Below are 22,120 nucleotides of genomic sequence, written 5' to 3'. Positions count from 1 at the left end.
AACTCGACGTTAGGTAATTGAGAAAACGGAGAGAGTCGAATTCGGCTCCGATTCGACCCCTGTGACTGAGTTTTGACGCGACGCTGAGAGAACGTTCCCGCTGCCAAGAAGCTCTAGAGACGCAGGGTTAATTCCGTTCAGTGGTAACGTTGCCAGGTAAGCAAATAGTCGTCCCTCGAGTGTGTGCTCTCTCTGTGAGCGCCTGTCAAATGGGATGATGGGATTGGACGAGGCCGCTTTTCCAGGGGCAGGCGCACGCGATGCAGACGCCAAAGCCAGTTAAGCTTCTTTCCAAGCCCGCCCACTGAGCTCTATCGAGATGGCCAAGATGGTTTGTCTGTAATGTTTGTGGTTGTGGTTTGATATTGAGGTGCCTAGAGCTGTGCCATACAAGCAAGGCGTAAGGCAGATACATCGACTCAAGATCGACGAGTATCAGGTATAGAGATAAAGAAGCATGTTGCAGATCGCTGTGGAGCACTGAGAACCGCACTGAGCATCTTGTTCTGTGTTGTTTCTTTCGATATGTACTGCGCAGATTGTCATCCCCATCGGCCATGTGGAATAGCTTCACTTGTGAGCCACATAAAATTTGCGAATACTGGGTATCGAATCTCGGAAAATAACGTCTTCGTGTTTATCTGATATGTAAGTATCCATGTCCTCATAGGGAAACCATTGAAACAGAACCAAACTGTCTGGTGGGTTGTGATGCAAGTCGATGGAGGCAGTGGAATTACAAGGGACAAGAGGCCGCGAGTCAAAGTGGATCTAGTGGAACTGGAAATAGCGAGCACCGCCACTGGATAGATGTCTCTGTGGCTAGTGACATCCAAGATATAGAGGCCAATACAGAATGCCTCAGAGGCCTACAATTGAAACCATAAGCGCGGATAGTTACTATGTCTCGTCGACTATCTTGGATAGATGTTGCTGCGCATGCCTTGTCCTACGTATTGCGAAAAAGGATTGCGGGCAGCGTGGCTCAGTATGGGCTGTGCCACGATACTATTTCTTCGGGCGGCTTTTTAGAGGACCTCACCACTGCCTCGTCATCGCCCACCAAGACGAGGGGCACGTTCCCAGTAAAGTACCGATACTTGCTAGTCCAGGGCCCCAGGGTCGAGTGACTCGCAGAAAACTGCAGCGGTCTTTGGCAGCCTCGAGAGGTTTCTGTGCTAGAATTTGCGCCATATTGCGGAAGAGGAACAAAAATGAAACAGTACTCAATATTTGATATTCCATTTGGCAAGTCTGTGATTACATAGTGAAGAATCTGCTTACTGGAGCTGATCCCAAGTTTAGGTATTTTTATTCAAAATTTAGAGTACTCCGTAGTCTACGCGGACATTACAACCCATGTCGAATTAGTGACTGCTCACTCTGAAGACTCAATTGAACTGACTCCATCTTTACAGCGGCCGATCGTTTTTAACGCGAGTCGACGGTTTCCCCGCGCTTATCATCTGCTGGGTTCAGTTCGAGGCTTCACATTGCCACAGCCAGCACGGATACAGATTGTCGTTCCTTTCCCATTATTCTCATACAGATTCCCATAATTTATTAAAACATCGTATCGCCTCTTGTAGTTCTTTTCTCCATCTGACCTCTTATCAAAAGGTACATGTATGTAGTACAAACAAATGCTGACGCTTCCTAATTCGCTGATGACGAGGATCTAGGCCAGGCGCCACTTCGCTTTTCGGTGTTCCCTAGGTCGACGTACGTACGCACGCATTTCAAAGTGTATCACTCACTGGAAAAGGACTACGTACACTTGCCCTGGCCTGCTGAGATTGGCCCTCTAGGTTCGCCTCTTGATGATGAAGCTGTTGCGTAGACTTGAGAATAGTTGACCCGTTCTCACTCAATTTGAGTCAAAATGTATTACATATTCGGGAGGCTCATTTAATCGTTCACGATCGCGACACGCATCAATATTCGTAGGCTTCAAAGGCCCTAATATTAAATAACAACCGGAGCCTGCAAGCACTGAATATCCGTCCAGCTCATCACAGACCAATCATTTCAGCCATTATAAGGCTCAGTGGGCGTTCTCTCAGTTCCCTGAGCACTTGAACAAGAGTACGAGGCAGCTGTACCGGTACATGCCCCTGCGCCCAGCGGCCCCCACCTCGAGCAACAGTCGGCTCCCTCATTGGCCTGGCGCTCACTGCTGACGCGTAAACTGCCATCGTAGGCTCTGGCCCAGAGTGGGCAAGAGTGAACGAGACGCACACCCTCCCGAGACACCCCGTCCCTTTCCCTTTATTCCCCTGGTCCACCCTCGATTCTCATCGCCGCCTGCTCCTGCCTCTCCTCTTTTGTGCTGTCTGTCTCTCTTACCTGCCTGCAGTGGTCAGCCATTCGCGAGCCGTCAACTCCTCTCCTTTAACCCTTCACTCTCGGCGACGACGAACAAAAGAAGCGATTCAACTTGTTTCTACGACGAAAGAGTATTTGACGATACTAACGACGGTTGAGAAAAAAGAAAACAAACGATTCTGGCTACCTTAGTCATCAGCTGGTCAGAGTAAGCGACACTTCCCGCGGCAACAGTCAGTTGGTCATTCTGAGGACCAAAAGGATTCATCTGGACAACGCGTGTACCGTGGCAATCAGGCCTACCATCACGCACCTCTCGTTGCTGACGACGACAATTTACGATCAATATTACGACAACATATCCTATTCCGAGGTTTCTTGGACCTCGTAAATAGCAACAATTGAGCCATCAACTCCCTAGCCCGGCCACGTATCTGGGCAACGACATATACTGAAACATCTATCCTCAACATTTATATCCACGAACTATACACTCACAAAACAACATATTAGCAATTATGGCGGGCCAACGTACGCCTGCGGGCGAGTATGGCGAGGAATGGGCCCGAGACCTTCGGGTCCAATTCGAAGGCTTGTTGCGTGACAAGCGCATGAATGATCTCCGTGCCTCATCGCGACAAGGCTCCCCGAGCTTGGGAGAGCAGTCTCCCCGTATGCGAAGCTCTCCGTTCCCCAGCGATAGCCGACCCTCGACATCCCAAGGACCTGGTCTTCCCTCTTACTCCGCTCTGCGACATCTCCCCAAGATCCCTACACCTCCCGCCGCTGGTGATCGCGATTCTCAAAAATTCAGAAACCTCCTCATCAGCTTATCGTTAACACCAACCAAGTACGAGAACCCCGGTCTGTTGGATGAGGCATTGCAAACCATCCCATTAGATCGTATCTATGGCGAGGCCGAGGAAGAGACTCAGGTCTTGCAAGCTCAGGCTGAGAGTATGGGTGATGGACGACGACCCGAATGGGGTTACCAAGACTGTGTCATCCGGGCATTATTAAGGTATGTCATTTTTCATCCGATCTCGTTTGGATGGATTGACTAACACAGCTGATAGATGGTTTAAGCGATCGTTCTTTAGCTGGGTCAATAACCCACCCTGCCCCGTCTGCTTATCTCCCACCATCGCCCGAGGCATGACTGCTCCTTCACCTGAAGAGAGTGCTTGCGGCGCCCTCCGTGTCGAATTGTATCAATGCTCTGCTCAACATTGCGGTGCTTTCGAGCGCTTCCCTCGTTACGGTGATGTCTGGCGGTTATTGCAAACCCGACGAGGACGTGTTGGCGAATGGGCCAACTGCTTTAGCATGCTTTGCCGAGCTGTTGGAGGCCGTGTTCGCTGGGTCTGGAACGCCGAGGACCATGTTTGGACTGAGGTGTATTCCGATCATCAAAAGCGATGGGTTCATGTGGATGCTTGTGAGGAAGCATGGGATAACCCTCGCCTTTATGCTGAGGGTTGGGGCAAGAAGATGTCCTACTGCATTGCATTCTCCATTGATGGCGCTACCGATGTCACTCGACGATACGTGCGCAAGAACCAGCACGCTGCTGAGCGTAACCGATGCCCTGAAGAGGTTCTTCTCTATGTTATGCAAGAGATCAAGAACATGCGCCGATCTAACATGAACAAGGACGAGCGATTCCGATTGGAGAAGGAAGACAGCCGGGAAGACAACGAACTCCGAGGCTACGTCGTGGCCTCAATTGCACAGGCCGTAACTGACTTGGTTCCTGGATCCCCTGGGGGATCAAACCACACTGGCGCAAGCGGAAGCGATACCAAGTTGCCTGCTGAGCAACCTGGTCGACAAACTGGCTCTACAGAATGGTTGACTGCCCAGCAGCAACAATCTGGTCGATATCAACAGCCTCGCGATCCCAGCCACCGACGCCCATTGCCTTGAAAGCCGCGCGCATACACATTGCGACACTTTCCTAGGCATCGCGTCAGAGTTGCGTGAACGTTGACACTTCTTGATGATAACTATAGCCATATCAAATCACCATCCGGGCCAAACACAATAATACCCGCGCCCGTGGTTTAGTACGATGAACAACCGATACCTCGATGACAGTACCACGGCCCTCAACCACACGACCTCCATGATACTATCACTTCGATGACCTTACGGCCACACACACATATTCCCTTCATGTCTAATACTATACACCTTTGACAGCCATAGCATAGACTCGGCGTTGAACCATTTCAAAGAGGCTGCCGTCTTTGCGGCATAGCCTGTACCTACTACATCAACCTGCCTTTCAATTTCTTTTGTTGTTTTTCTATGTATAGGGGGCGCATTACGGCGGGGCATCTATGTTCCCTCAGGAGAGCAGGGACGGGTTTAGTCCCTTGTTTCGGGGCGTTTGGCTATGTTTCTTTTTGGGCTATCATGAGCGGTATGAAGCCAGTCAAAAGAGATGGATCAGTGGATGAAGAAGATAGGATAAATCAATGCTAAAGAGCAGTTCCTTTCTAAGTTGATGCCTATGTTAAGTTGTTAAGTTTGTGTGAATCGTATTCCAATGCGCGGTGACTGAAGTCGCATGCAATAACCCCATTAAAGAAAACACCAATCACCTCTTTCACGGTTCAAACGACATGGATCTTTGAACGAACTCAATTGTCTTTTTTGAAACGCTGGATGATTCACAGGGGTTTTCGAGATGACGTTGCCGTTGACGTTGACGTGGAAAGTTCCAAACGCCCATGAGGAAGGAGTGGCACGTGACCATGTAACTGTACGCCACTGCCCAAAATGCTAAGGGGACTTGCCATACCCTGGAGGCAGTCGCGACGAAATCACATTTTCCGTCTTCCACAAATCTCTCTCAAATTATCACAGGACAAACAAAAGGCTCATCAAAATGGGATCTGTCAGTGTGAAATCAACCAGAGTTTTGCGTTCTGCTGCTCGTGGTAATCTCAAGACGCCGCAAGAGCCAGTCTTACCAGATCTGATTAACAAGTTCAAAGCGGGTCAACCATCCCAGAAAGCAGCTTTAAGCGTTCAGCAAGATGCACTTTTGCCACCGGTACCAATGAAGCGCAAAGCTCATGAAATCACAGAAGAAGATGTCTCATATCAAGCCGAGAAGGTGAAGAAAGTGAAGAAGCCGAAAGTCACAAATGAAGAAAAGCGACTCCGCAGGTTCAGACCCAAGCCACCTCAGTCTTTCCATGAGATCTACGACCGGGCTCTTTCTCAGCGCTTTTACGTGCTTAATCGCGTCAGAGGAGGAACTCAAGATTGCCCTGAGGAAGATGTTGAGACGACAGGATCGACTGGAAACATCTACACTGTTCATGTTGGAAAACAGCCGCGATGTACGTGCCCTCACCATGAGAAGGGCCATCAGTGCAAGCACATCCTCTACGTAAGTATCGCACCTGATTCTTCGATCGCGTTATTGACAAAATTTAGGTCTTGAAGCAAGTTCTCAACGCGCCTTTTAATCTCGTCTACCAGCTCGCGCTTCTGAGCACTGAACTTCAATCAATCTTTGCCTCTGCGCCTCCCATTTCGGCCCCTGGACAAGCAGAGTCCGACAAGCGGAAGCCCGTCGATGGCGATTGTCCCATTTGCTACTGTGAGCTTGACGAGAAGAACCAAGAGTCTATCGTTTGGTGCGCTGCCGCCTGTGGTCAGAACATTCACGAGGAGTGTTTCAGGATGTGGGCGCAGACAAAGACTGGTGGGAAAGTGACTTGCCCCATGTGTCGCAGTGTCTGGAAGGGTGACGAGAAGCTTGTAGCAAAGGTTCAGAAGGATAAAGGCGCCGTGCAGGAGGGGTATGTCAATGTTGCGGACCAGCTTGGCATCAGTCGTGAGAGAGGTACATAAACTTTCGTGTCTGAATACTGTTCTGATACTAACTGTGTTTTAGATGAGTCGAGCTATTCGCGATGGTATGGAATTCACAACAGACGTCGAGACTCGAACTGGGAGGGTAACAGTTCTTGGCATGGAGGGTGGTGAAGACCGTCGTCGTGCGGTACAGACGCGAAACTAGCAGTTCATTCCCTCTCGTATGCGACAGGATCAACGTCGTGTCCATTTTTCCTTCATCGAAAAGTATGATGGCAGGAGTTTTGCTCTTTATTTGTAAGGCGTTCACGGTAGCAATGGTCACCCAGATTTGTTGCAGTCACTGTAGTTGATTGCAATCTGGCGATAGAAGATTTCTGTGGTGGCGGAACCTCTCAATCATGTATGTATTATATTGCAGATTGAGGTCACATGTAGTCCTGCTCTGGATGAGCATCCGTGGATCGAGGGATCTGGTCTTAGAATGACATGTTCGAGGACAAAATGAATGCGAATAATGCTCTGGTCAAAGTGTTCAAGGATATGTTATTCTGGGAGAAGCCTTTCATGTCTCAAGTCATATAAATCTCCGCCGCGTAATCCTACAAAAACCAAAGTCCGCAAAATGAGCTCCTCATATTGGTAGTTGAGGCACCGAAAGGTCACCGGTGGTGGAGTTCGGCGGTTTCGGTGGGCCCTCCCCGAAATGTCCCCACAAACCGCCGAGGCACCGACCTCCGCCGCCGTCGCATGATAATGGACTGATTAAAGACCTGACGTCCGCTGTTGATATGATGAAACCAAACGCACTCATTCTTTCACTTCTATTTGACTGACATATCTAAACGTCACAATGTCAAAACTACCATCCACCACTCGAACTCTTGTGGCACCAAAGAAGTGTCTCCCAGCAGAGTACACGGTCATAGAGCAGCCTATACCCAAAATCACCAAGCCAAATCAGCTTCTTCTCCGCATGAAAGCTGTGGCCATCAATACTGGTGAAACAGGGTTTGCAGCTGGACAGTTCGACTTGCTCTACAAGGCCTCGTAAGTCGACAACCACTCTTCACTCATGCTACAAGCTCACATAATACAGGAACTTCCCAATCCCATTTGGAATCGAAGGCTCTGGCGTAGTTGTAGAGATTGGTTCTGCAGTTACAGAGTTCAAAGTCGGAGATGCAGTCTACGGCATGGAGTTTGAGAAACCCCATCTTGCTAGACCCCCGGCAGCTTGGGCCTCGACATATGCCCTGACAGAGCCACAGTTCCTTCACAAGAAACCAGATCATGTGTCTTTTGAAGAAGCCGCTGCCGTCCCAGCTCTCGCAGTAACTGCGTACCAGAGCATCAAGCGTGGACTGCAGCTTCAGGGAAGAGATAGCCTAGCAGGACAGACTGTTTACATACCCGCTGCTCTCAGTGCATCTGGCAATACGGCCATCCAGATCGCACGGAACTACTTTGGTGCTGAGAAGATCATTTCGACGGTCTCGACGCCCAAAATGGGGTTGGTTGAAGAGTATCTTCCTGGAATGATCACTCAGCTCTACGACTACAAGACCCAAGACATCGTCAAGCTCATCGGCTGCGGCACCGTCGACTTTGCAATAAGCACCCAATTCTCCACTCTCAACGAGAGCATCTCCGTTCTCAAAACCGACGGCATCCTCATGAGCATCGCCAGCATCCCCAAAAGTGATGTCATGGCAGAAATGCTCGGTCCCAAGTTCCCTACATGGCTTGGTTGGGTCCTTGACTTCTTGCAGATCTGGTACTCGTGGAAGCTGCGCGGTACAAAGATTCAGTATGAGTTCATATCGGGACATCCAGGGCTTCGAGAGGACATGGAGGTTGTGGCGGATATGGTTGCTAAGGGGATGGTCAAAGCTGTTAATACGGCGGTGGATATGGATGATTTGGAAGAAGTGAGGAGGGGGTGTGAGAAGACTTTGAAGAGTAAGGGGGGGATTGGAAAGTTTGTGGTTCGTCCCTAGGGGAGAGGATATCTGATTTTATGGTGTGGGGAGCAGTGCGGGAAGACTGAAACATTGATTATGTGTGGCATTTCGTCTCTAGTGTACTTCTAATTCAATATCGTGACAAACACTGTTCTCGAAAGGTTGATTGCTGAGTCTTTTATGCAACTGGTCAAGGCGAAATCTGTTACTTGGGGATCGTGGGACATGTTTTCGATCAGATCTATACGTAGTAGTGCAGGAAGCCGAAAGGGATGAAAGACCCTCCGAGAGTATGAAGTAGAATCTTGAATCATTGACTATAAAAGCGTGTTCCAGAAAAAAAGACCCCCATTGACACGATCTCAGTCGAGCATGTAAGCTCACGCAACCCCATCCCTCCACAGGCTACTATCCAGAGACGGCCTAAAATTGCGCATCACAAGTCGACTACCTAGTTCCAGTGACCAACCCTGTCTTCTGAGGTGAAGTTTCCATGACCGCTGGGTAAGCAGATGGAAGATTGGATCAGACTCCCGCCATTTAAACATCCCTGACTTGAACATGCTTGCACAAAATGTCATATCAATCCCAGAAGTCTCTCAGTAAGGTAGACTTACAAAATCAACACTCGTGTCGTTTTATGATCACGGTGATTTGGGTTTACCCGCGAACAAACAGAGGAGAAGGATAGCGATAAAGAGGTCGCAGAGAATGAAAAGACAACAGGAAAGAGATGCGCACCCTGCCCGGGACGTCTCTTCCTCCTGCGGGTGATGAGGTTGGCGATGTCTTGGGTTTTGTAGTAGTACAGGCCTTGCGAGTACAGGCGTTGCGGGCTCGATGATGACTCCAAATGGCTCGGCGATGATGACTTTCGCTGGCTCTGGGATAGGATCGTGAGACAGTTTAGCTGACTCGTAGGGTGGTGGAAAGTTACTTCCGCTGGGGGCCTCTGATGAGCCTGGAGGAGTTGTTTGACTTGAAGATGAAGACATGGCGATATGATGTATGAGTTTGAGTTATGTGCCAAGAAGGGTCCGAGATGACCAAAGGTGGTGAGTGATGGGACAGAACAGAATAGATGTGGTAGGAAGAAATAAGACCCTACTCATACTGAAAGTCCCAATGGCTTGAAACAACCTTTTCATCTCAGTGCGGAGTGGTAAAGCTTGATCTTGAGCACAAGATCATCGTGAATCCAATCGTCGAGTGGTAAACCCACGTATATACTTTCAGAGTAAACTTAGCAGTGTCTCCTGACCCCTAATACCAAAGCTTATAGTTCATAAGAGATGACATCGTTACAAAGAGCGAATGGGATAATCTACAAGATTGGGGTGAGTTTCAAGAACCAATGAGAAGCTTTGCTTCTTCCAGAATAGGGAAGCAAATTCTCCTTGGATAACTAGTGTCCGTTTTGGTTTGGCCATGACGACAAGACAGATAAAATCAGCTGGTCAAAGGGGACAAGTTTAACATTAACTAACTACCTACTAAGAACTACCTTATAAACCCGCCTCAGCCTCTTGAAAGGGTATTTGAGGTTTTAATCCAAAGCCCGTAAATTGCGTATCTAGGGAATTGAGAAAACTCCAGGTCTTGATCTTAATTAACACAAATACTTAGGTAAGCTAGCCTAAAGCTTTAGGATATCTTTTGCTGATTTTATTTCAATATTATTTAGGTTCAGTGTTTGCTCCAATAGTATAGGTAACTCGGATGAGGTCTCTACTATGTAAGAGGGAGTCATGGACAATCGCATTGCTTGTTATAGCTACTAACCTACCTACCTACTCTGCTCTCATTATTACTCCTAAATGTGGCCTACTGGACATTGATCATAGATCAAGTCACATAATGCTTGCATCGTACGTTTCAAACCCTCCGGCCAAAGGCTTGCGTGCTGACTTAAATCCCCCTCTGCTGGATTTCCGTACTGCTTTTTCGCATTTTCAATGGTCTCGTCGCAGGGGTCGAGTATTTTCTCCTGGACATTGTCTAGTACGTAATCAAAGACAAGGTCAATCTCCTCTAAGACACTGTCGATGTGTTCTACTGTATGTTTCCCTACTTCTTCTTCAGCTAAGTATGTTTCATGGTGAGCTGCACGTAGATAAAGGTAGAATCGGGTGTATCCACTGCATGGTGGTTCGGCCCCGTTCTCGATATCCATCAGATCTTTGAACAAGTTGGAATATCCATCAGAGCGTGTGAGATTATCTTGGTGTTCGAGCCACCGAAACATCATCCACTCGAGGCAAGTCTGCTGCATAGGGCGTTTGAGGTTGAAGTGAGCAACCATGTTATCCGTCAAGAATGCCATTGACAGCCGAAAGTTCACTACCATTGCCAACGAAGCTACCCTGGCTAAGCATTTCACCCCTTTCTCCCTAGGATACGGGTCCATGAATTGCAATATTCTCTTGAATTTCGAGCTGCCATCTTTGTCCTCTTCGAGGCCTTCTCGAAACCAGAGCGCAAGCTCGTAGTGACGTTGTGCCGATAGTATCTGCGGTGCATTTGAATGCCGGTAAACAAAGGCGCCTTCTTCGGTAAAATTTTGCTTGATCAATGTTCCATCCTCGCCGGCTTGTTTGTAGACATCTAGATGAGCCGTCTTAACTTTGTCAAGCTGCATTCTGTGCAGCCTGTAGGCATGTACCCAGTGTTTCGTAGTAAACACGCGCATGGCCAAAGTTACATCTCGGCCTGGGGGCAATTCGTTGATAATCTTGGTAGGAGTGATCATTGCATCAGGCTCAAGGAGGTCTTTGGTGCAATCCATATGACAGCCGATTGCAGGGTTTCCGAAGCCGTAGAGGATAACGAGGATCTCGGTAGGCAAATACGTCTCCTTTGCTTCATCACAAGCCTCTCGTATGTGCAGAAGTATTCTGCCTATTATCTGGCTGGGGGGCGTATAGGTAAAACCCTCAGCAATCTGAGCACTGAGCCATGTTTGACGGCGACCGAGTTGGGCGAGACGTTTCTGATCCATGCGGGCATCATTCCACTAGCATTGGCCCATGTCAAAGCCAGAGCCTTCAAAGCCAGTGCCTTCATCGAGAGTAACCACTTTATCGCGAGGAACCACTCTACAAGCTCCAATGATGATGGTTGTATCGTATATCTGGGGTATAGTGGTGGTATATTTGATTTGACGCATATTGTCTGTGATGTCTTTTGCGTGATAATAGAGGTTATGTTGAGCCTTTGGGGGCTTCGATTTTGTACGAGCCATGATGCATCATTATCCAAATTCATGTAAAAGAAGAGGGAGATGAAGAAAGCAGAAGCCGAAGAGGGGACAACTTTAGTGGGGGAGGTACCCAGTCAATGTTTAATGAAGAGTGGAAGGAGTCCTCCTGTTATTGCCTAAGGACTTGGTATCTTCCATAATTATCGGGGATAGACCTACCTAAGGTAAGGTACCTCCTAGTAGGTATGGTACTAGGTATCAGGTTAAAGTCCCTACGTAATACCTGATTTACTCAAGTCCCCTCACTCTTTAGGATATAAGTTAAAAGTCTACTTGTGTCCCGTGTTTCACTCTGTACAGCCATAAAGGAGGGCAAATGTGCAACTCGTGTCACTTACTACTGCAGCACAGCCTCGAGGCAAAGGGCCCCCAGGGAGAAAATACGGCACTGATGAAAGCCCTGGAGGATACAAAAAGAGAAATACCACCTGTAACTCAATCGACGGTATGGAGTAGGATAGCCCTACTGTATTCATACATACATACCTGCCTAGGTATATAATCTATTGGGCCCCGAGGCCTAGGTATTTATTACATCCGCTACACCCCCATTTTGTCCTTTACAACACTTCTCCGCTCGATCCCTCCCAATGTCGACCGAAGTAATCGTCACCATCGTCTACTCCACTCTTGGCTTGGTTGTGTCGTGCGTTGGACTGTTCTTTGCGTACAAGTTGTATCAGTCCAAGAAGTGGCCTCGTGCGAGGAAGGCTTTTAGGTGGATGAACCCGTTCTCCTGAGGTTCCTCATGTGTCGTTTCAGGTTGGTCATGGTCCATTTGAGTGGAATTAATTCCTTTGAGAGCTAAATCGTAGTGGACAGTTGTGTCGGGTTGGTTGATGAGTGTATGTGAGCCGAGTGAGAAAGCCTCGTTTGGTGAGGGGCAGTGGCTTGGGGACACCAGTTGTGTCGTATGCACCGCGGCCCATGTTGAGGCATTGAAAAACAGCGCATTCTCAATTTGTATCGTATTTTTCATGACGATATTATGATACACGTTCAGCATGTTCAAGCACTCGGGAATGGCTCGACCCAATACATTGTTGACTTGTTGCGGGTGGTAGTTGAAGGGCATCACCGTCCGTCAATGTCCTCTCTGAATCTGTGTGGGACAAGGCACTGGAAGACAAACAAGTCAGGCTCAACTCATTAAAAGGTGACGGCATGTGAACGCGAACCTAGGAGGAATAGAAAATGCCCTTGGGATCATGAAGAGCATCGCGGCTGTTTCGACATCGCTCTGGGGGATGGGTCTTCGGTGTAGTGCTAGGTAGGCGAACCAGGCACTTAGACACGAGACAATGAGTCCAGGAATTGTGCTAACGAGGGTGATGACAGCATCAGTTGATAATTGGGCCATATTGAAAGGACGCAACTGTGACTGGACGAATATCAAAAGCTGCTTTGAGAGAAAGCTTGGTGTTTGTGGATGGTTGCTGTCATGTCATCACTAAGTTGGCTTCGGCAACCTTTTATATCCCATATGGACCTTTTCAGTTGAGATGACGCCCCGGGATGGGGGATGGAAGGATGGTTAGTGTGGTGTGGAGCTGAACTTACCCCTGTGACTTGCCTCAGCTCTCTAGAACGATATGGGACTCTTAGAACGCTTACATGCCCGCGCGTTTCCAGTCGATGTCGATCTTTCCCATAAAGAGCCCTTAAGAAGTTGATCATCCCGATCTAGTAAAGTGCCCACACATTTCCAGTCGACGCTAATCTTTTCTATAAAGAGCCCTTAAGAAGTCGATCATCTTGATCTAGTAAAGTGTATCGCCAAAGGAGATAAACGACGGAAGCTAAACCATGCACTGTTGGTGTTGGTAGGACTTCCACCCGATGAGGCAACTCTCGGGGGTACGATTTGTCCCCAGCAGACCGTGCCAAGTAGAAGGCAGAAGACAGAAGGTGATGTGTTGATCTCCGGGTTTAGTACGGCCCATAGGTACTTTACCCTCTGAGTTCATAATGCCCCGCGTAGTGCCCTCCACCAACTACTTGCCTCGACGGATGGTGATGCTTATGGGGGAGGTAATTGGTGGAGCAAAGGACACAAACTGCGGCTGAGTCGCCATACAAGTAGCGTCAAGCATGCCATGTATCCCACAGACTCGGGTTGATGTGGACTGTGGAGTCATCATTGATCGAAGAGGAAACAACTCCAAACCATCTCCATATGTATTCTGACGGACAGGCTGCTTAACATGCAGCGTAAACATGCAACGAGGATTGCCTTAAACTGCGATGAGCGCTTGGAATAGCATTGGCAGGTTGAGGCGGGCTACTTTAGTTCCAGTCATGAACGTGGGGAGGCCTCATCTCCGGGCACTGTTAGTCACATACATAGGTACTTCAGCTTTGGCTACAGATGAGCAAGAGGAATTGACATGGAATTAACAAAATAAATCTAGCTGTTTATTCCGTACAAGCACTAGACTCAACATACTTACATTCATAAAGACACTCAGACATAGACTGACCCCAGAATCCAGACATCTTATGTCCATCTCGTCACACTGCAACTGGGTCCGGGTGCAACAAGTTGTGTTGCCTGTCGAGTCTTGTTGGTGGCATAATCTCAAACTCTCTGTGCCCTCGTCCACACATATTTCGGTGAGCCGCAGGTGGCAGCTGGGGTAGATTTTCGCCCGGAAATAAGATATCAGTAGAAGCTTGGTACAGGGACTGCATTTTGCGGCTATAGATGGATTCGGCACAGAAAACTTAGTAAGTTGGCCATAGTCCTCGTACTTCGACTGAACTGCACTGATGTGTGTGATAATAAATTCGATGGTGGCGGTCTCAATGTCGTTACGGGTTACATGGTGGCGCTGAAGGGCAAGGTATGCGAACCAAGCACTTACACATGACATAAGTAGACCTGGGATTGTACTAAGGATAGTCACAATTTGTTCTGTAGAAATATTGCTCATAATAGAGAGATAGATGTGTGGTTCATACAGACTTCTCATGGAGAGGAAATTCCACGCCCAGCTCAAGTCCTCTTATTCCTAGATTACCTTATGCAGGGCAAGTGCAAATATGAAGACATCCATCCACCCATCCCAAGATGGACGTTTTGTGTATTACAGAAGGATAGCCAGGATAGGCAAGGTAGGTAAGTGTAGCGCGATGATTGGCGTGGGCCATTAACGCGTCCAACGTCACCACTTAAGCGCGTCATGTCGCGCAGCCAACTCGAGCCCCACAGTCTCAGTCTCGTCTCAGTTCCCGTAGAGAAGTTGATCCATCTCACCTCATCCTCTCTATTTACATCCATTGTACGGATAACACTAACCTAATCGTTTCGACTCCCTTCTATACACTCAAAAACCTGTCCTTCCCATAACCAAAATGGCCCACAAACGCAAGCGATCCGTCTCTGAGCTCTGCGCCTCTCCCTCATCCGTCTCATCCTTCGACTCTCCTCCTCGACTCGGCAACTCCATCACCAATCCTTTCGCGATCATGGCATCGACGCCTATTCATCTTCACAGTCGAACCATGAAGCGATTCCGCGATAATCGACCTTCAGAAGAGACGATTCATGGTAGGCTTTTATACAAGTAACCGTGCACTGTACATATGCTAATTGAGTTCAGAACGTACTCTCAACATGCTTTACTCTGCGCAGAGCCAGCGTCAACACACTGAACTTCCGTCTGAGAACATACAAGTACCACTCGAACCTGCTCGACCTGAATCAAACCAACAATCTCTCCACCGGTTCTGGAACATCTCTTCGGCGCCTTCAGCCCCAACAACCAGCCTGGGCCAAACACAACTCACCCCCTCGAACTGCGACGACTGTGGTGCCAGTCTCAACAGTGGCAATGATGGCATGGACATCGATGGTATCAACAACGAGGATCACTCGTGCAGTGCTTGTGGCAAGCATGTTTGCTTCAGCTGCTCTGTGAGCAACCTTGGTGAACAGCGACATTGTCTCCAATGCGCAGGTCGAAACGATCGACCTACACGTGCGACATGGAACAGAGTTACTGCATCAATGTTTTGATTGGATATTGTATGGAACTGGGTAATGGAAAAGGATTAGCGACACTTTGGTTTACTACAACGGCGTTCAACGGGCAGCATATAGGGGGGATACCATTTGCACCACTGCTTCGGATAGCATCATCGGTAGGTTTTGTGCAACACGTTTATGTAGGTAGTTAGCATCACACGTTTTCGTGTAACATTTGACGACAAATGCATGTCAAAATCACACAGCAAAGCATCATGAAGCAAAGCGCGTAACAAAAGTCTTATTAAAAATGATTATGAAAATCGAGTCTATAAAGCAAACGCAACACACAAAAAGGGTGTGACCATCTAACCACGTCGGCGAGTGGTAGGGCTCTTCTTGGGAGTAGCAGTGGTAGAGGAAGAGGGTGTCAGAACAGCAGGCTTGGCCGCAATGGGGGCAACAGGCTGCTTGCCCTTGGCCTTCTCAGAGGGAGCATTCCAGTAGAAGATCATCTGGAGAGCAAGGATGGCGTTGAGGACGAAGCCGGAGACGAATCCATAGAGAATGAGCTTGTCGTCGACCTCCTGGAGGGTTGTGAAGATTCGGGACAAAGAACCAGCGAGGTAGTTGAAGACCTGTATTACCATTAGTCATTGTACAAACGAAGAGGGGAGAAAAAAAGATTGACTTACAGCGAAAGCGCTAAGCTGACCAGTACCGCCCTGCTGGAAGATGGTGAGGATCTGAGGCAGCTTGCTGGCAACGCTCAGAACACCAGCACCAGCCTGGAGGTAGCTCAAGGTTTGCGCATCCACGACATTATCGGCAAACAGCGTAGCAACAGTTCCAGCAAGCGCAGCGACAAACACAGCAGCCAGACTAGCACGGCCGCTATAGTTCAGAACAAGCACGGAAATGATAACATTCTGTCCCACGATCAAAGCAGTCTCGCCATAAGTGCTGAAAGGGAAGCCATTTCGGAAGTTGTAGGCGAGAGAGATGATGTACGAAGCCGTCTCGAGAAGGTATGAGAGGAAAGACACACCCTCGGCGGACTTGGAGTTGATGAGCTTCAGGATCTGGGGAACCTTGACGATGGACGAAGCGGCGATGATACCGATGCCGAGAGCCTTGGAGACAGCGAACTTGATGCAATCGGCATCCTCGATGTTGACGTCGAGAAGGAGAGATTTGTAGCACGTCTCGCCGATGATGGAAACGCCCAAGTCGCGAATCGGCGCGGGGAGGTTATGCGTGATGGGGGTGATGGCTGATTTGAGGGCGTCCATGGTGGTCTGGTACCAAGAATACGGTGGAGAGGCGTAGAAAAGAAGCTGATGAAAGCTCGACGATTATACAAAGAAGGATTTCAGAAGGAGTGTGAAAGAAGTAGACAAAGACGTCACAAAGCTCGGAATTGCTTGTCTCAACTTTCAGAAGAAGAGGCCAACAGTACGAGATGAAATTGGAGATGACCGTTGCCTCATTGGAGTTAGTGGAGTCAACCCTGGTTCTGCCCTACGAAAAATGGCTTACCCTACATCACCGTACTCAACGGCCTCTGCTCCGGGTTTTCGGAACAGATTTGCTTGGTTAGGCCGTCAATTAAAAATGGTCCCCTGTCCTCGAGTAAACAATGACATCAGTGCCATGTTGTTTCACAAGATGCTTGTTCATTCTCACGTTGTACATACTACCGTCCGTCCCGCTCACGAAAATATCCGAATAAACTGATCTATCAGCCTCAAATGACGCTGAGGGAACATGTAAGAATCTTCGAGATTATTCAGCCCATGTCAAATCATCTCACAGACCTTGGTGGGGGTTCAGCTCAGCACACCGTTTCTGTGACACAGCAAAAAGTACAGTAAGCTCAGCCTCAAGAGGGAACCAACCAGGTTTGAAAACAGCTATTTTCGTGTTATGGGCTTAGATTACCTTACACAGCCGTAGACCGTTGCGAAAATGAAGAAGACGGAATCCACTTCTATTTCGACTTGGTCTTTTGTACTGCCTGGTCCTCGTGGGAGGGATCACCCGGGGCGCCTACAACAGAGATGCACGTGTCAGGCCACGAGGGGCCGGCAGTGAAGGGCTGCTGCGATGTGATATGATGTATGTTTGCGTTATGATATGTCAGTTCATGATGCGTTGTGTTTGTTTCTCGGAAGTACGCTGTTATTGTAGATTCCGATGGGAGACTGGCGGGATAGTTATAAATACCGTAGAGAGGATTAACAAGACAAAGGCAGTGTAACAAAGAGATTGAAGAAACAAAAGATCAACATGGCAAATAACTTAGATAGACGTAGAGTAGTAGTAGCTCCGGATGATACAAGAGTCAGCTGCTTATTGTGCTATACTGTACAGAGTATCTGCTAAGAGCAACCTTTTGTCAGCCACCCGCAGTCTCCCAGGCACATCCATGCAAGAGACCAGTCAAATCATGGAACCAAGTCTTTTCCTCTCACTCTCACAAGCAGCAGCAGTAGCAAGCGTCCATTTTTCTGTCTGTCTTCCGTTCTTGTCTCTTTGTGCCTTGTTTACCGTTGCCTTGTTCCTGTGCTCGTGCTTTTTTCCCTCTCTTCCCCTTGAATACCTACCTAAACAAAAAGATCCTCGTCTTTCTGCCCACTTCTTCGCCAAGTCTACCCCGGTCAACCCTGCCTGGCATTGCCTTGCCTTGCCCTGCCTTACCTTTTGACTCAGGTAGTTTAGGTTGTCATTGTCATTTCATTCATCAGCTGGGCTCCATTTCATATAAGGTATTGGATCCCAACCCGAACCTGACGGGACTTGATCGGGTCTGTGCTACTCTGCACTTTTGCGACTTTTTATCGTCGTCTTTACTGTTTGATTTCCCTCCTTTGTTTCTGAAGAGTCTTGTCGAATGCACCATCGTCCTCGTTTACGGCATCATTACAACTTGCACTGTCCATCTTGGATATCGATATCGATCCGCTGACCGCCATCCACGTTTCCCCGCGATCTGCCCTGGATGTGATCCCGCTTTCATCGTGATCTTTTTTTCTCGACAACCTCTCTTCTCACATTCATCTTTGACCTCCCTATTCGCCTCCGACTCTTCAACTATGGCGGCCCCTCCAAAGACAGAAGCCCCGCCAGGCGCAACATCGTCAACCCCGCCGCCTCCGGCTATTGAGTATTCGTATATGTATGAGAAGGATAAAAGTCCGTCAAAGCTATTAGATGCTCTATTACGAGCTATTAGTCGTCATATTGTATGCGCGCACCCTTTCTCCAACCGCTTGGGTCCAAAAATTGTCAATATTCGAAAGATCGCATACTGACCACCTTACGTCATAATAGATACTCGAGATAGGCGATAAAACCGTTTGTCACCTTACCCCGGAAAAGCTGGCCGCCTTCTACAAGGCTGTTGGAGGCGATTATGACTGTAAGTTTCACAGCGACTTTGTGCGACATACCTAACGTTTAAAGCTCTATTTGAAATGCCACACGAGTCCATCTCATACATCTGGCAAGTCACTGGATGTCAACACACACTACAGCCAACGGACGACGATTTCGCGCCCCCTTCAATACCTGCGCTTACCGCTCGAGGCTTCTCGCGCTGGGAATCTCTCGAGATTCTTCTCGGTCCCGAGGAACACGTTCCTTTCCTACAGTTCGCCGTCAAGAACTGGCAGCTAAAACATCCCGAGACTGGCGCAGACTTTCCAGCCGACCTACCTCCAACCGTATTCCCAACACAAGCCGACGCCGAGGTGGACCGATGGCACAAGTCGTGCGCTGAGAAGTTACGAAAGGAAGCAAACGCTCGAGAGAGGGAGACATACAGAGAAGCACGAGATCCGACTGGGCCTGGTGAACCTCCTGAAGGGCCAGAGCCCAAGTTCGCCTACTCCCACGTGAGAGGAAGTGCTTTTGCTGGAACCCGAGCCAGGCCTGAGCGACCGTTGTACAATCATGTGCCGGGCAGACATGCAGGAGGGCGACCAACCAGACCTTCACCTGAGAGGTACAACAGCCGCTCTGACGAACATGCCCGAAGACGAAGCTTCTCCGATTATAACCAGCAACCTACGCCAGATGTACCACCACATGCACCGCATGCGCCTCCAGGGTCTTATTTGGACCCTCATGCGAAGCGGCCCGCACCGCCTCGTCGACACAGTCAGCCCAGGCACTACTCCTCAGACTCTAGTGATGACGAGCCAGTCCCTCCTCGCGCAAAGAGAAGACCTGAAGCAAGCCCGCCTTCGCCTACGACTCGCCGATATTCACCAACGAATGATCGCCCGCCTCCTGTTGCTAGCAACCCGCCCCCAACATTCCGACCTCATCGCGTAGATGGGAGAGCTTCGGACGATTCCACCCGCCGAAGATCAACACACAGCCCCAGCCTACGAGAAAAGCTGACCGAGAAAGTCTCAAACATTCTCCCCAACGGACTCAGCAGCAACCCAGATCGCACCAGAAACCCACCTAGAGCCCCATCCTACAACACCGACTCATCTCGCGGACGCCGAAGCCGAGACCGACTTCCTCCATCTCGCCTCAGCAGAAGCTACTCCGACATATCGGGAGCTTCCTCAGAAGCAGAGTCCAGCGACGAAGATCTGAAGCGATCAAGGCGGATGCGTGAAGAGCGAGATAGAGAAAGGGAACGAGACCGCGAGCGAGAACGAAGGGGTCGACAGCGGGAACTTGACCGGGAAAGAGAAGAAGAAAGACGTGATCGGTACCTGCGCCGACCGGACATGGAGAGACGGACTAGCAGCCATGCGGATGCCGAGCGAAGGCGCGACTATCCCGGATGGGATCCGCGATCTGAGAGGAAGAGATGGGAGAAGCGCATGCCGCCTGATGAGCGGGGGACTAGTCCCCTTGGGGTTTCTGGGAGACGGTATGCTGAACCGGCGTACCCTTAATCTGGCGTATGGATTTACTACCGAGATTGGTATGCATGGATGGCAAGTGTTGAGCACTGAGAGCGATATTGAGCATTTTGGGATTTCATATGGATCTATCTTGGATACAACGAGATCTAGGGTTTGCAGAATATGGCGTCTGGATAGACTGAGGGAGATAATGACTATGAATACATATACTCCATGGAGCAACAAGCATTTATTCCTAACAATTTACTTTTCTCTTACTTTTTTTGATATCTTGCTTAAGGGTTTTATACTACAACAACAGTTTCTTTAATACTTCAACCATAACATTGTTTCTCTTCAACATCACCAAACAGCTGACCACAAAACAGCCTCCATTGAGCAACCCCACGGTTACGCCATGGCTCCATTAAAGTGCCGCGATCACGGTACCTAAGCCGGTCCAGAGCGGGCTTCTCCCGGGGTTATAAGCTACAACGCCCCTCACCAAGCTCAACCAAAATCCTAAAACCCCCCTCTAGGCGAGCCAACGAGAAATGTCGAATTGCCATCAGGGGTCTCGTAGCAGGCCAAGATCCTTTTTTCAACAAAATGAATGCTTTTGTTCACGGGTAGCGGGCCGAGGGATGGAGCCTCAACTTTACAGCTTTATAACAGCGCTCGAAAGACATAAAATCGTAAGGCATAAGCTGGCATTATGATCTACGTTCAACAGTCAGGTCTGTTGAGCTACATCATATGGTTCCATTTCCATCTGCATCCCTTCCCCCGTCGTAGATGATCATCGCCAGGTTCTAGTGGATCTCGGTAGACGCGGTTTAGGACGGTATTCCATGGGTAATTCAACAGTCTAGAAAAGCTCCCGAAAGCCGAGACTACCGGGGCATATCCCCAAGAGTTGAGAGCTGTAGCATGGATGTTTTGTATATGTAATTGTCTGCGTTTAGGACCGGAGACTGACCGAGGTCGGCCGTGGGGGGGATGAGTGAGGCGTAGCTATAGTCTAGAGCTCACCAACAAGAGCTGGTCCATTCATAATGTTAGAGTTTTGAGCTCTTTCGATTTAGTCCGTGGTGTTGTACATAGCTCTGCGCACATCTTGTCTTGGTTTAGTGCCTCATGCTGCTGCAGCTCACTCACAGCTAATCTGCTGTCCCTCTCTCGATTGACTTTGACCAATTTACTCACTTCTTTCATCTCACATTCTCTATTTTCATTCCTTTTTATCATTATCTTTCTCACAATGAAGCCCGGTGCATCTCTCCGTCTTAGGGCCCTTCGACAGGTCACGCCCAGTAACCGTTTATCTCTCCCCGCTTCGGCGAGATGGCAACATTCTCGGGCCATGTCAACAGTTGTTGACTTTCCTCCTCGACCTTCGCAGCCGCCGCCTCCTCCGGCTGGAGCTAATGAAGCGATTGAGAAGCAGAGGGCTGAGAAGAGGAAGCAGATTCTGAGGGAAGCTGTCACGGCGACTCAGGTTCGACATGACTGGACCAAGGAGGAGATTGCGGCCATTTACTACCAGCCTGCCCTTGAGCTGGCATACCAAGCTGTAAGGGCATCTCTCCTCGTTCCATCGCGATTGTGACTGCTGTTGTCGTTCGATGATCAGCTCAATTGATGGACATATCTCACAGAGCAACACCATGGCTAACACAAACTCTCAGAGCACGGTACACCGTCGATGGCACAACCCCGCCGAAGTGCAACTCTGCACTCTGATGAACATCAAGACAGGCGGGTGTACCGAGGACTGCTCCTACTGCGCCCAATCGACCCGTTACCAAGAAGGCACAAAGGTTCCCGCCAAGAGAGTAGAAAGCGTCGAGAGCGTACTAGCAGCTGCGCGAACGGCCAAAGAGAAGGGAAGCACTCGATTCTG

At 49.0% G+C, this 22,120-nt stretch overlaps 9 protein-coding genes; 6 read left to right on the top strand and 3 right to left on the bottom strand.

Annotated features, from left to right (window-relative positions):
• Positions 1–2,843: 2,843 nt before the first annotated feature.
• Positions 2,844–4,251, top strand: FFUJ_00372 (related to PNG1-protein with de-N-glycosylation function (N-glycanase); the record flags this gene model as incomplete). XM_023573367.1 has 2 exons in its annotated part: positions 2,844–3,346; positions 3,402–4,251. 2 exons carry the CDS (start codon positions 2,844–2,846, stop codon positions 4,249–4,251), a joined length of 1,353 nt encoding a protein of 450 aa, XP_023425101.1.
• Positions 4,252–5,218: 967 nt separating this feature from the next.
• FFUJ_00373 (uncharacterized protein) lies at positions 5,219–6,330 on the top strand (the record flags this gene model as incomplete). XM_023573366.1 has 3 exons in its annotated part: positions 5,219–5,728; positions 5,776–6,187; positions 6,239–6,330. The coding sequence occupies 3 exons, from the start codon at positions 5,219–5,221 to the stop codon at positions 6,328–6,330; spliced, it is 1,014 nt and encodes a 337-aa protein (XP_023425100.1).
• Positions 6,331–7,012: 682 nt separating this feature from the next.
• On the top strand, positions 7,013–8,159 carry FFUJ_00374 (related to oxidoreductase; the record flags this gene model as incomplete). XM_023573365.1 has 2 exons in its annotated part: positions 7,013–7,209; positions 7,259–8,159. The coding sequence occupies 2 exons, from the start codon at positions 7,013–7,015 to the stop codon at positions 8,157–8,159; spliced, it is 1,098 nt and encodes a 365-aa protein (XP_023425099.1).
• A 608-nt stretch (positions 8,160–8,767) lies between these two features.
• FFUJ_00375 (uncharacterized protein) lies at positions 8,768–9,118 on the bottom strand (the record flags this gene model as incomplete). The annotated part of the gene is made up of 1 exon (XM_023573364.1): positions 8,768–9,118. The coding sequence occupies one exon, from the start codon at positions 9,116–9,118 to the stop codon at positions 8,768–8,770; it is 351 nt and encodes a 116-aa protein (XP_023425098.1).
• Positions 9,119–9,936: 818 nt separating this feature from the next.
• FFUJ_00376 (uncharacterized protein) lies at positions 9,937–11,121 on the bottom strand (the record flags this gene model as incomplete). Its single annotated transcript, XM_023573363.1, has 1 exon — positions 9,937–11,121. The coding sequence occupies one exon, from the start codon at positions 11,119–11,121 to the stop codon at positions 9,937–9,939; it is 1,185 nt and encodes a 394-aa protein (XP_023425097.1).
• A 3,615-nt stretch (positions 11,122–14,736) lies between these two features.
• FFUJ_00377 (uncharacterized protein) lies at positions 14,737–15,425 on the top strand (the record flags this gene model as incomplete). XM_023573361.1 has 3 exons in its annotated part: positions 14,737–14,932; positions 14,985–15,280; positions 15,342–15,425. The coding sequence occupies 3 exons, from the start codon at positions 14,737–14,739 to the stop codon at positions 15,423–15,425; spliced, it is 576 nt and encodes a 191-aa protein (XP_023425096.1).
• Positions 15,426–15,717: 292 nt separating this feature from the next.
• On the bottom strand, positions 15,718–16,641 carry FFUJ_00378 (related to mannose-P-dolichol utilization defect 1 protein; the record flags this gene model as incomplete). XM_023573360.1 has 2 exons in its annotated part: positions 15,718–15,987; positions 16,045–16,641. 2 exons carry the CDS (start codon positions 16,639–16,641, stop codon positions 15,718–15,720), a joined length of 867 nt encoding a protein of 288 aa, XP_023425095.1.
• Positions 16,642–18,444: 1,803 nt separating this feature from the next.
• Positions 18,445–20,268, top strand: FFUJ_00379 (uncharacterized protein; the record flags this gene model as incomplete). XM_023573359.1 has 3 exons in its annotated part: positions 18,445–18,594; positions 18,683–18,770; positions 18,815–20,268. 3 exons carry the CDS (start codon positions 18,445–18,447, stop codon positions 20,266–20,268), a joined length of 1,692 nt encoding a protein of 563 aa, XP_023425094.1.
• A 1,210-nt stretch (positions 20,269–21,478) lies between these two features.
• Positions 21,479–22,120, top strand: part of FFUJ_00380 (probable biotin synthase) — a gene marked incomplete at both ends in the record, with an annotated part of 1,752 nt that continues 1,110 nt past the window's right edge. Inside the window, 2 exons of the mRNA XM_023573358.1 lie at positions 21,479–21,790; positions 21,906–22,120. Of these exons, the coding sequence (XP_023425093.1) occupies positions 21,479–21,790; positions 21,906–22,120 (527 nt within the window).

This window comes from Fusarium fujikuroi, chromosome FFUJ_chr01 (assembly GCF_900079805.1).
Source record: "Fusarium fujikuroi IMI 58289 draft genome, chromosome FFUJ_chr01".
NCBI classification, from domain to species: domain Eukaryota; kingdom Fungi; phylum Ascomycota; class Sordariomycetes; order Hypocreales; family Nectriaceae; genus Fusarium; species Fusarium fujikuroi.
The sequence above is the reverse complement of the archived record's forward strand: the minus strand, read 5'-3'. Positions and strand labels throughout refer to the sequence as shown.